Genomic DNA, 12,266 nt, shown 5'->3' with positions numbered 1-12,266 from the left:
AACACACACAATCCCCTTGCAGAGATCCCCTCCCCCACATCACACACAATCCCCATGCAGAGATCCCCTCCCCCACATCACACACAATCCCCATGCAGAGATCCCCTCCCCCACATCACACACAATCCCCTTGCAGATACAACATAATGGCAATGTCAGCTGCAAACCCCACTTCTCCTGAAAAAAACCACGGCGAGGTTACCTTCCCTTTCGAGGCACCAAATACTCTCGCCTCGGTGGCACCAGCTTTTGAAAGCCGAGAAACTGAAGGCACATGAGTGCCGCATATCAAAGATAAAATTGAGAACGCTTCGTTGGATTGCGGAGAATGACATTCAAATGTATTTAAATCAGTATGTAAAATATTTAAATGATGATGCCATCGCATTGGGGCAACAAAACTGCCATGGTGCCTTCCCACCTCCAACAAAATCGGAAAAGGGCGTTACAACACTGGGTTCCATGGCGGACGGCTCTGCGGGGATTCTCCAGCCCGCCCCCAACATGTTTCCCCCCCCACCCCCACGCCAATGATCTCGCCTTCAACAAGAGCAGAACATTCAGCCCTGCATTTTTGTTAATTTGGCCAAACGCAATAAATGGATTACATTGCAACCATATTTATTTTGCCAGATAAAAATTGTCTTGTAATCCTCCTACCTAATGGAAATTTAATGTCCCCAAGGCTATAAAGCTCCACTCGTCCCTCGGCATCCATAGCCTTTTGGCAGGAGATTTCTACTAACCTTTGTGTGACAAGACACAAGCAAAGTCCACAACAATAGACACCTACAGTTAAGGCTTAGTTCATGCTATTTAATGTAAACTTACAATAATCTGACTGTGCCATGATGACTTGAACTTTTGACTTGTAATGCTCGGTTCTTTTGTTTCAGGTAAAATCGGCGTCAATTTTGCTGCAGCCAAATTCTCAATATTTCTTGAAACAGCAAAAACCTCCGATCTGTAGGTTAAATATAATTTTGGTCATCAACAATATATCAACAGAATGAGAAGGAACAGAAGGAAGTCATTTGTCCCATCGTGCCTGTGCTGGCTCTTTGAAAGAGCTATCCAATTACGCCGACTCCCCTACTCTTTCCCCAGGATCCGCTTTACCACTTCAAGTATTAATTCAATTCATTTTTGAAAGTACTATTAAATCTGCTTCCACCACCCTTTCAGGCAACACATAGCAGATCATAGTGACTCTCTGTGAGTTTCCTCATGTTGCCTTTGTTTTTTTGGACAATTATGTTAAATCTGTGTCCTCTAGTTACTAACCCTCCTGCCACTGCAAGCAGTCTTTCCTTATTTAGTCTATCAAACTCTTCATGATTTTGAACACCTCTGTCAAATTGTCTCTTAATCTTCTCTGCTCTACGGAGAACAATCACAATTTCTCCAGTATCTCCCTATAACTGAAGTCTTTCAACCTTGGTACCATTCCAGTAAATCTCTTCTGCACCCTCTCTAAGCCTTGGCATCCTTCCTAAAGTATGATGCCCAGAACTGGCACAGTTCTCCAGCTGGGGCCTAACCAGTGATTTATAAAGGGTTAGCATAATTTCCTCACTTTTGTACTAAATGCTTCTGTTTATAAAGCCAAGGATCCCATTTGCATTTTTAACTGCTTTCTCAACTTGTCCTGCCACCTGCAAAGCTGTACTTTTTGTCACTGGAAACAGTTTTGCCTTATGTACTCTTTCAAGACCCCTCACAATTTTGAACACTTCTACCAAATCTCCCCTTAGCCTTTCTTTAAGGAGAACAATCCCAGCTTCTCCAGTCAATGCTATGTTTAGTTTTTTATCAGTTAAATAAATAAAGCTCCTCTGAAGACTTGGTAATTAAATACATTTGGTGATTTGGTACTGCGCTGTACTGACCGAGCAAGTTTCACGTTTAATCTCCAGTCAGTGCTGAGTGAGGAAAGTGTCATTGGCTTCGACTACTCATAACGACCAACCTCTGCTCCCCCCAAACCGGGCAAAAGTGAGGCAGAAACTGGTTAGCAATTTCCTTTTTCTGATCACCAGTAGAAATGCACTGAAGCGGACATTGTGAAGGATAGACAGAGTCCGAATTTGACGAGGTTCATTGGCAAATAGTCTACCTACATTTGACGTCCACATTTACACATGGGGAGCTACCACAACAACAACTTGTATACTTGTACCACATAAAAGGCTGGTTGACAAAATTGAAGCTCATGGAATAGGATGGTCAGTGTGCAACTGGGTAAAAAATTGTCTTAAGGGCAGAAAACAGCGAGTCTTGGTAAATGGTTGTTTTTCAGACTGGACGATGATAGACAGTGATGTTCACCAAGGACCAGTGCTAGGACCACTGCTTTTTTGGCTAGATATAAATGACTTGGATCTTGGAATACAGAGTAAAATTTTCCACTGACATCAAACTTGGGGTGATAAGTGGCAAGCAACATTCGCACCACACAAGTGCCAGGCAATGACCATCTCCAACAAGAGAGAATCTAACCATCTCACCTTGATGTTCAATGGCATTACGATCACTGAATTCCACACTATCAACATCCTGGAGGTTATCATTGACCAGAAATTGAGCTGGACCAGCCACATAAATGCTGTGGCTACAAGAGCAATACAGAGGCTGGGAATTCTGCAGCGAGTAATTCACCTCCTGACTCCCCAATGCCTGTCCACCATCTACTGGGCACAAGTCAGGAGTGTGATGGAATACTCTCCACTTGCCTGGATGGGTGCAACTCCAGCAACACTCAAGAGGCTCAACATCATCCAGGACAAAGCACTTTGATTGGCACCCCATCCACAAACATTCACTCCCTCCTTCACTGACGCACAGTGGCAGCAGTGTGTACCATCTACACGATGCACTGCAGCAACTCACCAAGGTTCCTTCAACAGCACCTTTCAAACCCGCAAACTCCACCACCTAGAAATACAAGGGCAACAGATGCATGGGAACACCGTCACCTGCAGGTTCCCCTCCAAGCCACACACCATCCTGATGGAACTGTATCCCCATTCCTTCACTGTTGCTGGGTCAAAATCCTAGAACTCCCTTCCTAACAATGTGTACCAACATCCCAAGGACTGCAGTGGTTCAAGAAGGCAGCTCACCACCACCTTCTCAAAGGAAATTATAGATGTGCAGTAAATGCCGGCATAGCCAGCGATGCCCACATCTCTCGATCGAATAATAAAAAAAAATTTGGAGGTGTGGCAAACAGTGAGGATGATATGAACAGCCTGCAACAGGACATAGATAGGCTAGCAGAATGGGCAGACAGATAGCAGATGGAATTTAATACTGACAAGTGTGAAGTGATGCATTTTTTACAAAAGGAACAGAGGCAAATATACTTAATGGCACAGTTCTAAAGAGTAGTCAGGAACAGAGGGACCTGGGGCTGCATGTGCATCGATCTTTGAGGGTGACAGGACATATTGAGAGAGTGGTTACCAAAACATATGGGATCTTGTGCTTCATAAATAGAGGCATTGAGTACAAAACCAGGGAAGTTATGTTGAACATTTATAAATCTCTGGTTAGGTCCCAACTGGAGTATTGCGTCCAGTTCCAGTCACCACACTTTGGGAAGGGTGTGAAGGTCCTTGAGAGGGTGCAGAGGAGATTTACCAGAACGGTTCCAGGGACAGTTACAAGGTTATGTTGGAAAAGCTGGGATTGTTCTCCTTAGAACAAAGGCGATTGAGAGGAAATTTAATAGAGGTGTACAAGATTATGACAGACTTAGATAAGTGAGACTAGGGGACACAGATTGAAGGTTTCGGGCAAGAAATGCAGGGGGAATATGAGGAAGAACTTTTTTATGCAGCAGGTGCTAATGACCTGCTGCCCACGAGGATGTGGAAGCGGAAACAATCAATGATTTCCAAAGGAAATTGGATGGGCACTTGGAGGAAATAGACTTGCAGGACTATGGGGATCAAGTGGGGGAGTGGGACTGACTGGATTGCTCCCTGGAGAGCCAGCATAGACTTGATGGGCTGAGTGGCCTCCTTTTGTGCCGTAAATGACTTTATGACTACATGACTTATATAGCACCTTTAATACAATAAAACTTCCCAAGGCACTTCACAGGAGCGTTATAAAGCAAAATTAGACACAGAGCCTAAGGCGATGGCCAAAAGCTTGGTCAAAGAGGCAAGTCTTAAGGAGCCTCTTTAAGGGGGAAAGAGATGTAGAGAGGTGGAAAAGTTTAGGGAGGGAATTCCAGAGCTTAGGGCCCAGGCAGCTGAAGGCATGGCAGCCAATGGTGGAGTGATAAAAATCGGGGATACTGAAGAGACTAGAATTAGAGGAGTGCAGATACTTTGGAGGGTTGTGGAGAGGGTGCAGAGATAGGGTGGGGCGAGGCCATGGTGGGACTTGAAGACAAGGATGAGAATTTTAAAGTTGAGTCGTTACTTTGCCAATGTAGGTCACCAAGCACAGGGGTGATACAGGGAGCTACAGCAAAGTAAAGTTTCCTCTATATCCTAGGATATAGTCTTTCCAAACAAGAAGGATAAAGGAAGACAATTACAGAAATATAAAAGTAGTATTCGTTACTTGAAATTTATTATTTGATTCTCCTCCTGAGGTGCTGCACTCTCAATCTTCAAATTTCTTTCTTTAACATTTATCTTCGCAGATATGTCTACAAGAAAAGCTGAATGGATGTTTGCCTCGAGTTCCAAACCAGACTGGATGAAGGGCATATTTATTCCCATGACAGCTTTACTATATAAAGCCACACTGAAAAAAATAACAGGAAAACATTCAATTGGAAACCTGCAGAGACTGTTGAAATTATGAAATCACTTTGTTGAATAATAATTCTTTAGGTAATTTGGATTATATTACATCTAGTCTTTGGAACCTAAGATATCTTTAAAGAAGAGCTTTGAAATGCTTACCTTGGTTTGAGCTGAGCCTTCACCTGAATGTTGGCATTGAGCAATTGGGAAAAGGAAGAGATGGAAGAAGGGATATGTGCATCAACTATTTGAGAAAAGGGAGTGAGACGTGTCAGTCACAATTTCATCTTTTATTTCCTGATATATAATCAAATGCTTCTCTAGCAACAATAACTGCATTCATATATAGCCTTTAAGAACACAAGGGCATAAGAAACAGAGTTGGAGTAAGCCCCATGCCCTTTCAGCCTGCTCCATCATTTAACAAGGTCATCAAAAACTAATAAAAACAGAAAATGCTGTAAATACTCAGCAAATCTGGCAGCATCTGTGGGGAGAGAAGCAGAGTTAACGTGAATCGGTTTTAAGCAAGTGAAGCAGGGGTGGGGGGTGAGGTGCTGCGGGGTGGAAGAGAACAAAAAGGGAGGTGCGTGATAGGGTAAAGGGCCAGAGAAATTAGCTTACTAGGAGGTCATGGGGCAAAGGCAAAGGGAGTGTGCTAATGATGTGGTGAAAGACAAAGCATTAGTACAGAGAGTGTTAATGACAGAATAATGAACAGCTCTGTCCAAAATCACAAACATGAAAAAACAAGTTTAAGGCAGGCACATGGTTAAAAAAAAGATAAAACATAATAAAATAACATAATAATAAAAAAGGGCAGTCCAGTCATGCTGTGAAATTATTGAACTCTATGTTCAGTCCAGAAGGCTGTAGAGTGCCTAATGGGAAAATGAGGTGCTGTTCTCCAAGCTTGCTATATAAATCACTGGAACACTGCAGCAGGCCAAGGACAGAAACGTGGGCATGAGAGCAAAAGGCAATGGCAAGCAACTGGAAGCTCGGGATCCTGCTTGTGAACTGAGCAGAAGTGTTCCGCAAAGCAGTCACCCAATCTGCGTTTGGTCTCCCCAATGTAGAGGAGACCACACTGTGAGCAGCGAATACAGTATACTAAACTGAAAGAAGTACAAGTAAATCGCTGCTTCACCTGAAAGGAGTGTTTGGGGCCTTGGATAGTCAGGAGAGAGGAGGTAAATGGGCAGGTATTACACCTGCGATTGCAATGAGAAGGTGCCATGTGAAGGGGATGAGGTGCTGGGGGTAATGGAGGAGTGGGCTAGGGTGTTGCGGAGGGAATGATCCCTTCTGAATGCTGACAAGGGAGAGGAGAGGAAGATGTGTTTGGTAGTAGCATCACGCTGGAGGTGACGGAATTGGTGGAGGATGATCCTTTGGATGTGGAGGCTGGTGGGGTGGAAAGTGAGGACAAGGGGAGGGAGGGGGAGGGGTGAGGGTAGAAGTGCGGGAAATGGGCCGGACACGGCTGAGGGCCCTGTCAACCACAGCGTGGCTGAATCCTCAGTTGAGGAAAAAAGAAGTCATATCAGAAGTGCTGTTGTGGAAGGCTGCATCATCAGAGCTGATGCGTCAGAGACGCAGAAACTGGGAGAATGGAATGGAGTCCTTACAGGAGGCAGGGTGTGAGGAAGCGTATTCGAGGTAGCTGTGGGGGTTGGTGGGCTTATAATGAATACGAGTGGACAGCCTATCCCCAGAGATGGAGACAGAGAAGTCGAGGACGGGAAGGGAAGTGTCGGAGGTAGACCATGTACAGGTGAGAGAAAGGTGGAAATTGGAAGTAAAGTTGATGAAGTTTTCCAGTTCAGGGCAAGAGCTGGAAATTGCACCGATACAGTCATCAATGTACCGGAATCAGTAAAACTGGAACAAAGAATGTTCGACATACCCCACAAAAAGACAGGCATAACCAGGACCCATTCGAGTACCTATAGCAACACCTTTTAAATCCTATGTAGCCCATAGGATTTGAAGAAGAAGTTCTTCAATGTGAGAACAAGTTCAGCCTGACGGAGGAGGGTGGTGGTGGATGGGGACTGGTTGGGCCGCTGTTCAAGGTAGAAGTGGAGAGCCCTCAGACCTGGTAGGGGATGGAGGTGTAGAGAGATTAGACGTCCATAGTGAAGAGGAGGTGGTTAGAACCAGGAAACTGGAAATTGTTGAAATGACTCAGGGTGTCCGAAGAGTCGCGGATGTAGGTGAGAAGAGACTGGACCAAGAAGAAAAGATAGAGTCAAGATGGAAAGAAATAAGTTCAGTGGGGCAGGAACAGGCTGAAACGATGGCTCGACTGGGACAGTCCTGTTTGTGGATGTTGGGAGGAGGTAGAAGCGGGCCTACCTTGGAGATGTTCTGTTCTTCTCTCCGATGGGAATTCCATTTGTCTATTTTACCCTGTTCACCTTCATTGCTTTCAATTTCCCTCCTGGTGTTTGATAAGGTGTCTACCAAAACTCGTTTTCACAGCCACATCTCTTTCCTTAGCGACTGTCTCCAGCTCTGAATCTCTCCTGCCTCTGCCCTAAGACACACCTCCCCTTTTGTTCTCTTTCCCCCCCACACCAGCTTCACTTGCTTAAAACCTGTTGCATTTCTAACCTTTGCCAGTTCTGATGAAAGGTCACAGACCTGAAACATTAAATCTGTTTCTCGCTCCACAGATGCTGCCAGAACTGCTGAGTATTTCCAGCACTCTCTGTTTTTATTTCAGATTTCCAGCATCCACAGTATTTTGCTTTTATTTTAGTCATTAAAAAGTAAAATGTCTCAAGGCATTTCACAGGAACATTATCATTCAGAATTCGACACTGACCCGCATAAGGTGACATTAGGACAGTGGCCAACAGCTTGATTAGAAAGGAAGATTTTAAGAAGTGTCTCCAAAGAGAAGAGTGAGGTAGAGAGGAGGAGGAGAGGAGGAATTAGAGAGATTAGGGCTCAGCCAGCTGATGGCAGGGCCGCCAATGGTATAGCGGTTAAAATTGGGGATGTGCAAGAGGCCAGGATCAGAGGAGTACAGAGATCTCAGAGAATTGTAGAGCTGTAGGAGGTGATAGAGATAGGTAGGGGTGAGACTGGGGAGGGATATGAAAATTTGAAATTTGAGGCATAAAAAATTGAGACAGTGCCGGATGGGGAGCCAATGTAAGCCAACAAGCACAACAAGGGCGATGGATGAGTTAGGATGACCTCATGTTTACAGAGGGTGCAAAGTATGAGGCAAGCTGTAGCTACTGCAATTGGCCAATGGCCTTCGTAATGTTTGACATTTGGTGATTATGGCACTAGCAGTTGGAGCTCAAGTGTTCAAACTTCACCAATCTTTTCATTCACAGAATGTGAGCATTGCTAGCAAAGCCAGCATTTATTGCCCATCCCTAATTGCCCTTGAGAAGGTGGTGGTGATATGCCTTTTTGAACCGCTGTAGTCCATGTGGGGTAGGTACACTCACAGTGCTGTTAGGAAGGGAGTTCCAGGATTTTACCCAGCGACAGTGAAGTAACAGCGATATAGTTCCAATTCAGGATGGTGTCTGGCTTGGTGGGGAACTTGCAGGTGATGGTGTTCCCATGCAGCTGCTGCCCTTGTCCTTCTAGATGGTAGAGGTCATGGGTTTGGAAGCTGCTGTTGAAGGAACCTTGGTGAGTTACTGCAGTGCATCTTGTAGATGGTACACACTGCTGCCACTGTGCGTTGGTGGTGGAGGGAGTGAATGTTGAAGGTGGTGGATGGGGTGTCAATCAAGCAAAATGCTTTTCCTGGATGGTGTTGAGCTTCTTGAGTGTTGTTGGAGCTGCACTTATCCAGGCAAGTGCAGAATATTCCATCATACTCCTGACTTGTGTCTTGGAGATGGTGGACAGGCATTGGGGAGACAGAAGATGAGTTACTCGCTGCAGAATTCCAAGCTTCTGATCTGATCTTGTAGCCACAGTATTTATATAGCTGAACCAGTTCAGTTTCTAGTCAATGGTAACCCTAGGATGTTGGAGGAATTCAGAGATAGTGGGAGATTCATCGATGGAAATGCCATTGAATGTTAATGTGAGATGGTTAGATTCTCTCGCTGGAGATGATCATTGCCTGGCACTTTTGTGGCATGAATGTTACTTGCCACTTATGAGTCAAAGCCTGAATATTGTCCAAGTCTTGCTGCTTGTGGGTATGGACTGCTTCAGTATCTGAGGAGTCGCAAATAGTACTGAACATTGTGCAATCATCAGCAAACATCCCCCTCTGACATTATGATGGAGGGAAGGTCATTGATGAAGCAGCTGAAGATGGTTGGGCCCAGGGCACTGCGCTGCGGAGAGTTTCCCCCCTGATTCCCATTGACTTCAATTTTACAAGGCTCCTTTGTGTCACACTCATTTGAATGCTTCCTGGATGTAAGGGGCATTCCCTCTCACCTCACCTCTGAACTTCAGCTCTCTTGTCCATGTTTAGACCAAGGCTGTGATGAGGTCTGGAGCCGAGTGGCCCTGGAGGAACCCAAACTGAGCATCGGTGAGCAGGTTATTGCTGTCGATGAATCCGTCCCTTTGATGATCGAGAGTAGATTGATGGGGTGGTAATAGGCCGGGTTGCAGTTTTGTGGACAGGACATACCTGGGCAATTTTCCACCTTGCCAGTGTTGTAGCTGTACTGGAGCACAGGTCTTCAGTACTATTACCGGAATGTTGTCAGGGCCCAGAGCCTTTGCAGTATCCAGTGGGCTCAGCTATTCCTTTGCAGTATCCAGTGGGCTCAGCTATTTCTTGATATCACGTAGAGTGATTCAGATTGGCTGCAGACTGATATCTGCGATGCTGAGGATCTCAGGAGAAGACCGAGATGGATCATCCACTCAGCACTTCTGGCTGAAGATGATTATAAATGCTTCAACCTTGTCCTTTGCACTGATGTGCAGGGCTCTCCCACCATTGAGGATGGGGATGTTTGTGGAGCCTCCTCCTCTGGTTTATTTGCCCAGCACCATTCATGACTGGATGTGGCAGGACTGCAGAGCTTTGATCTGTTCCATTTGTTGTAGGATCACTTAGCTCTGTCTATTGTATGCTGCTTCTGCAGTTTAGCATGCATGTAGTCCTGTGTTGTAGCTTCACCAGGTTGGTGCCTCATTTTGAGGTATGCCTGGTGCTGCTCCTGGCATGCCCTCCTGCACTTCTCATTGAATCAGGGTTGGTCCCCCGGCTTGATTGTAATGGTAGAGTGGGGGATATGGTTACAGATTGCGGTTGAGTGCAATTCTGCTGCTACTGGATGCCCAGTTTTGAGCTGCTATATCTGATCTGAATGTATTCCATTTAGCATAGTGGTAGTGCCACACAGCACGATGGAGGGTGCCCTCAGTATGAAGATGAGGAAGAAGAGACTTTGTCTTCACAAGGACTGTGTGGTGGTCACTCCTACCAATACTGTCATGGAGAGATGCATCTGCGGCAGTTAGATTGGTGAGGACGAGGTCAAGTAGGATTTTCCCTCCTGTTGGTTCTCTCATCACCTGCCGCAGACCCAGTCTAGCAGCTATGTCCTTTAGGACTCGGTCAGTAGTGGTGCTACTCAGCCACTTTTGATAATGGACATTGAAGCCCCCCACCCAGAGTACATTTTTATTTTATTTTTATTTAGAGATACAGCACTGAAACAGGCCCTTCGGCCCACCGAGTCTGTGCTGACCAACAACCACCCATTTATACTAATCCTACGTTAATCCCATATTCTCTACCACATCCCCACCATTCTCCTACCACCTACCTACACTAGGGGCAATTTACAATGACTAATTTACCTATCAACCTGCAAGTCTTTGGCTGTGGGAGGAAACCGGAGCATCCAGCGGAAACCCATGCAGACACAGGGAGAACTTGCAAACTCCGCACAGGCAGTACCCAGAACTAAACCCAGGTCGCTAGAGCTGTGAGGCTGCGGTGCTAGCCACTGCGCCACACATTCTGTGCACTTGCTACCCTTGAGCTTCTTCCAATTGGTATTCAACATGGAGGACTACTCATTCAACAGCTGAGGGACGGCAGGAGGTGGCAATCAGCAACCGTTGTTTGACTTGATGCTGTGAGACTTCATGGGGTCCAGAGTCAATGTTGAGAACTCCCAGGGCCACTCTTTCCTGACTCGAGATCACTGTGCCGCCATCCCTGGTGGGTCTGATCTGTTGGTTGGACAGGACATATCCAGAGATGGAGATGAAGGCGTCTGAGAAAATGGCTGTAAGATATTATTTTGTGAGTATGACTATCTCAGGCTGTTGCTTGACTAGTCTGTGAGACAGCTCTCCGAATTTTGGCACAAGTCCCCAGCTGTTAGTGAAGAATTGCACATTGTGAAAGTGAATTCAATAGATCTGGTAATTTATGGGCTGACACCAGATAGAAAGACCATCAAACTAATGGATTGTTGTGAAAAGCTAACTGGTTCACTAAAGAAGGCAACATGCCAGGGCTATCTAACCCATAGCACATGGTTGGTTATTAATGTTTTCTGAAGTGGCCCAGCAAACCTTTCAGAGGTCAGGGCGGCAATGGGGAATGCTAACAGCCCAAGGACAACGCTGGATCAGAACATGCCTGGCATTCAACTCAAAAAACATGACATGCCCTCCCGCTGGCAGAGTTTAGAGTACTAACGGCAATAAAGATTTTATTGAGAGGTTGGAGTGTTGTCCACTTGCCCTGCAAGGATGTTGCAGAGGGTTAAAAAAAACTTTCTAAGGATTGAAAAGGGAAAGAAAAATGTAACAAAAGCCCTTACCATAAAAATTGGCTTTTGCCACAGCGGCTGAAAGGAAGGACAGCTCCATGGGCAGACCCAGACACGTAGGTACAAAACGTCGCAGCTCAGCGGTCAGTAAACCCGCTTCAGGGCGCAATTCGACCGGGTTTTGGAGTCGGTTTACAAGCTTCCTCAATGTATTGTGTTTTTCACTTGTGTCAGTGACTGACTATGAAGAAAAAATACAGCATTTCATGTGACCAGCACATACCAGGCAGAATTCCCCTCAGACCAGCTCAGTCAAATGCATTTTTTTCACAAGTCACATATTTGCTATACTTCACTCTTACTTGAATGGCTTTGTGAATATCATCCTTTCTGAATTCCACAAAAGCTATTTCTTGATCAAATAGCTTCATGTATGCTGAAGCTAGAGGTACTTTTTCTGGCAAGGATTTCCAATCTGGAAACTGAAAAAGAAAAATGTATTTTGTACGAATACACAGTGTTAATAGTTCACAAGACGCATATAATATGCATAGTCAGCACTTAGAATTGTAGAATCATAGCATGGTGTTATGAAAGTGCTCCTGGTTTTTTTTAATATGTTTTTAAGGACTCATATTTAAATTGTGGAAATGGATTCATTTGGATGTCTGAAGAAATGCTGGATTTTGTTTTTCTCACTGGGGTCTTTTAATGGACACTCGACTGTGAAAACAATTACTGGAAGAATCAAGGTATGCTA

The 12,266-nt window shown here is 45.2% G+C and overlaps 1 protein-coding gene across 1 annotated transcript in view; it reads right to left on the bottom strand.

The window, feature by feature from the left end:
• LOC137372639 (vitellogenin-like) overlaps positions 1–12,266 on the bottom strand; it is an 80,392-nt gene that overhangs the window by 36,021 nt on the left and 32,105 nt on the right. Inside the window, exons 16-20 of the mRNA XM_068036611.1 lie at positions 11,869–11,988; positions 11,558–11,747; positions 4,926–5,010; positions 4,579–4,764; positions 832–964 (exon numbers count right to left, since the gene is read on the bottom strand). Coding sequence (XP_067892712.1) covers positions 832–964; positions 4,579–4,764; positions 4,926–5,010; positions 11,558–11,747; positions 11,869–11,988 — 714 coding nt within the window. The remainder of the gene's footprint in view (positions 1–831; positions 965–4,578; positions 4,765–4,925; positions 5,011–11,557; positions 11,748–11,868; positions 11,989–12,266) is intronic.

This window comes from Heterodontus francisci, chromosome 8 (genome assembly GCF_036365525.1).
Source record: "Heterodontus francisci isolate sHetFra1 chromosome 8, sHetFra1.hap1, whole genome shotgun sequence".
Taxonomy (NCBI): domain Eukaryota; kingdom Metazoa; phylum Chordata; class Chondrichthyes; order Heterodontiformes; family Heterodontidae; genus Heterodontus; species Heterodontus francisci.
The sequence above is the reverse complement of the archived record's forward strand: the minus strand, read 5'-3'. Positions and strand labels throughout refer to the sequence as shown.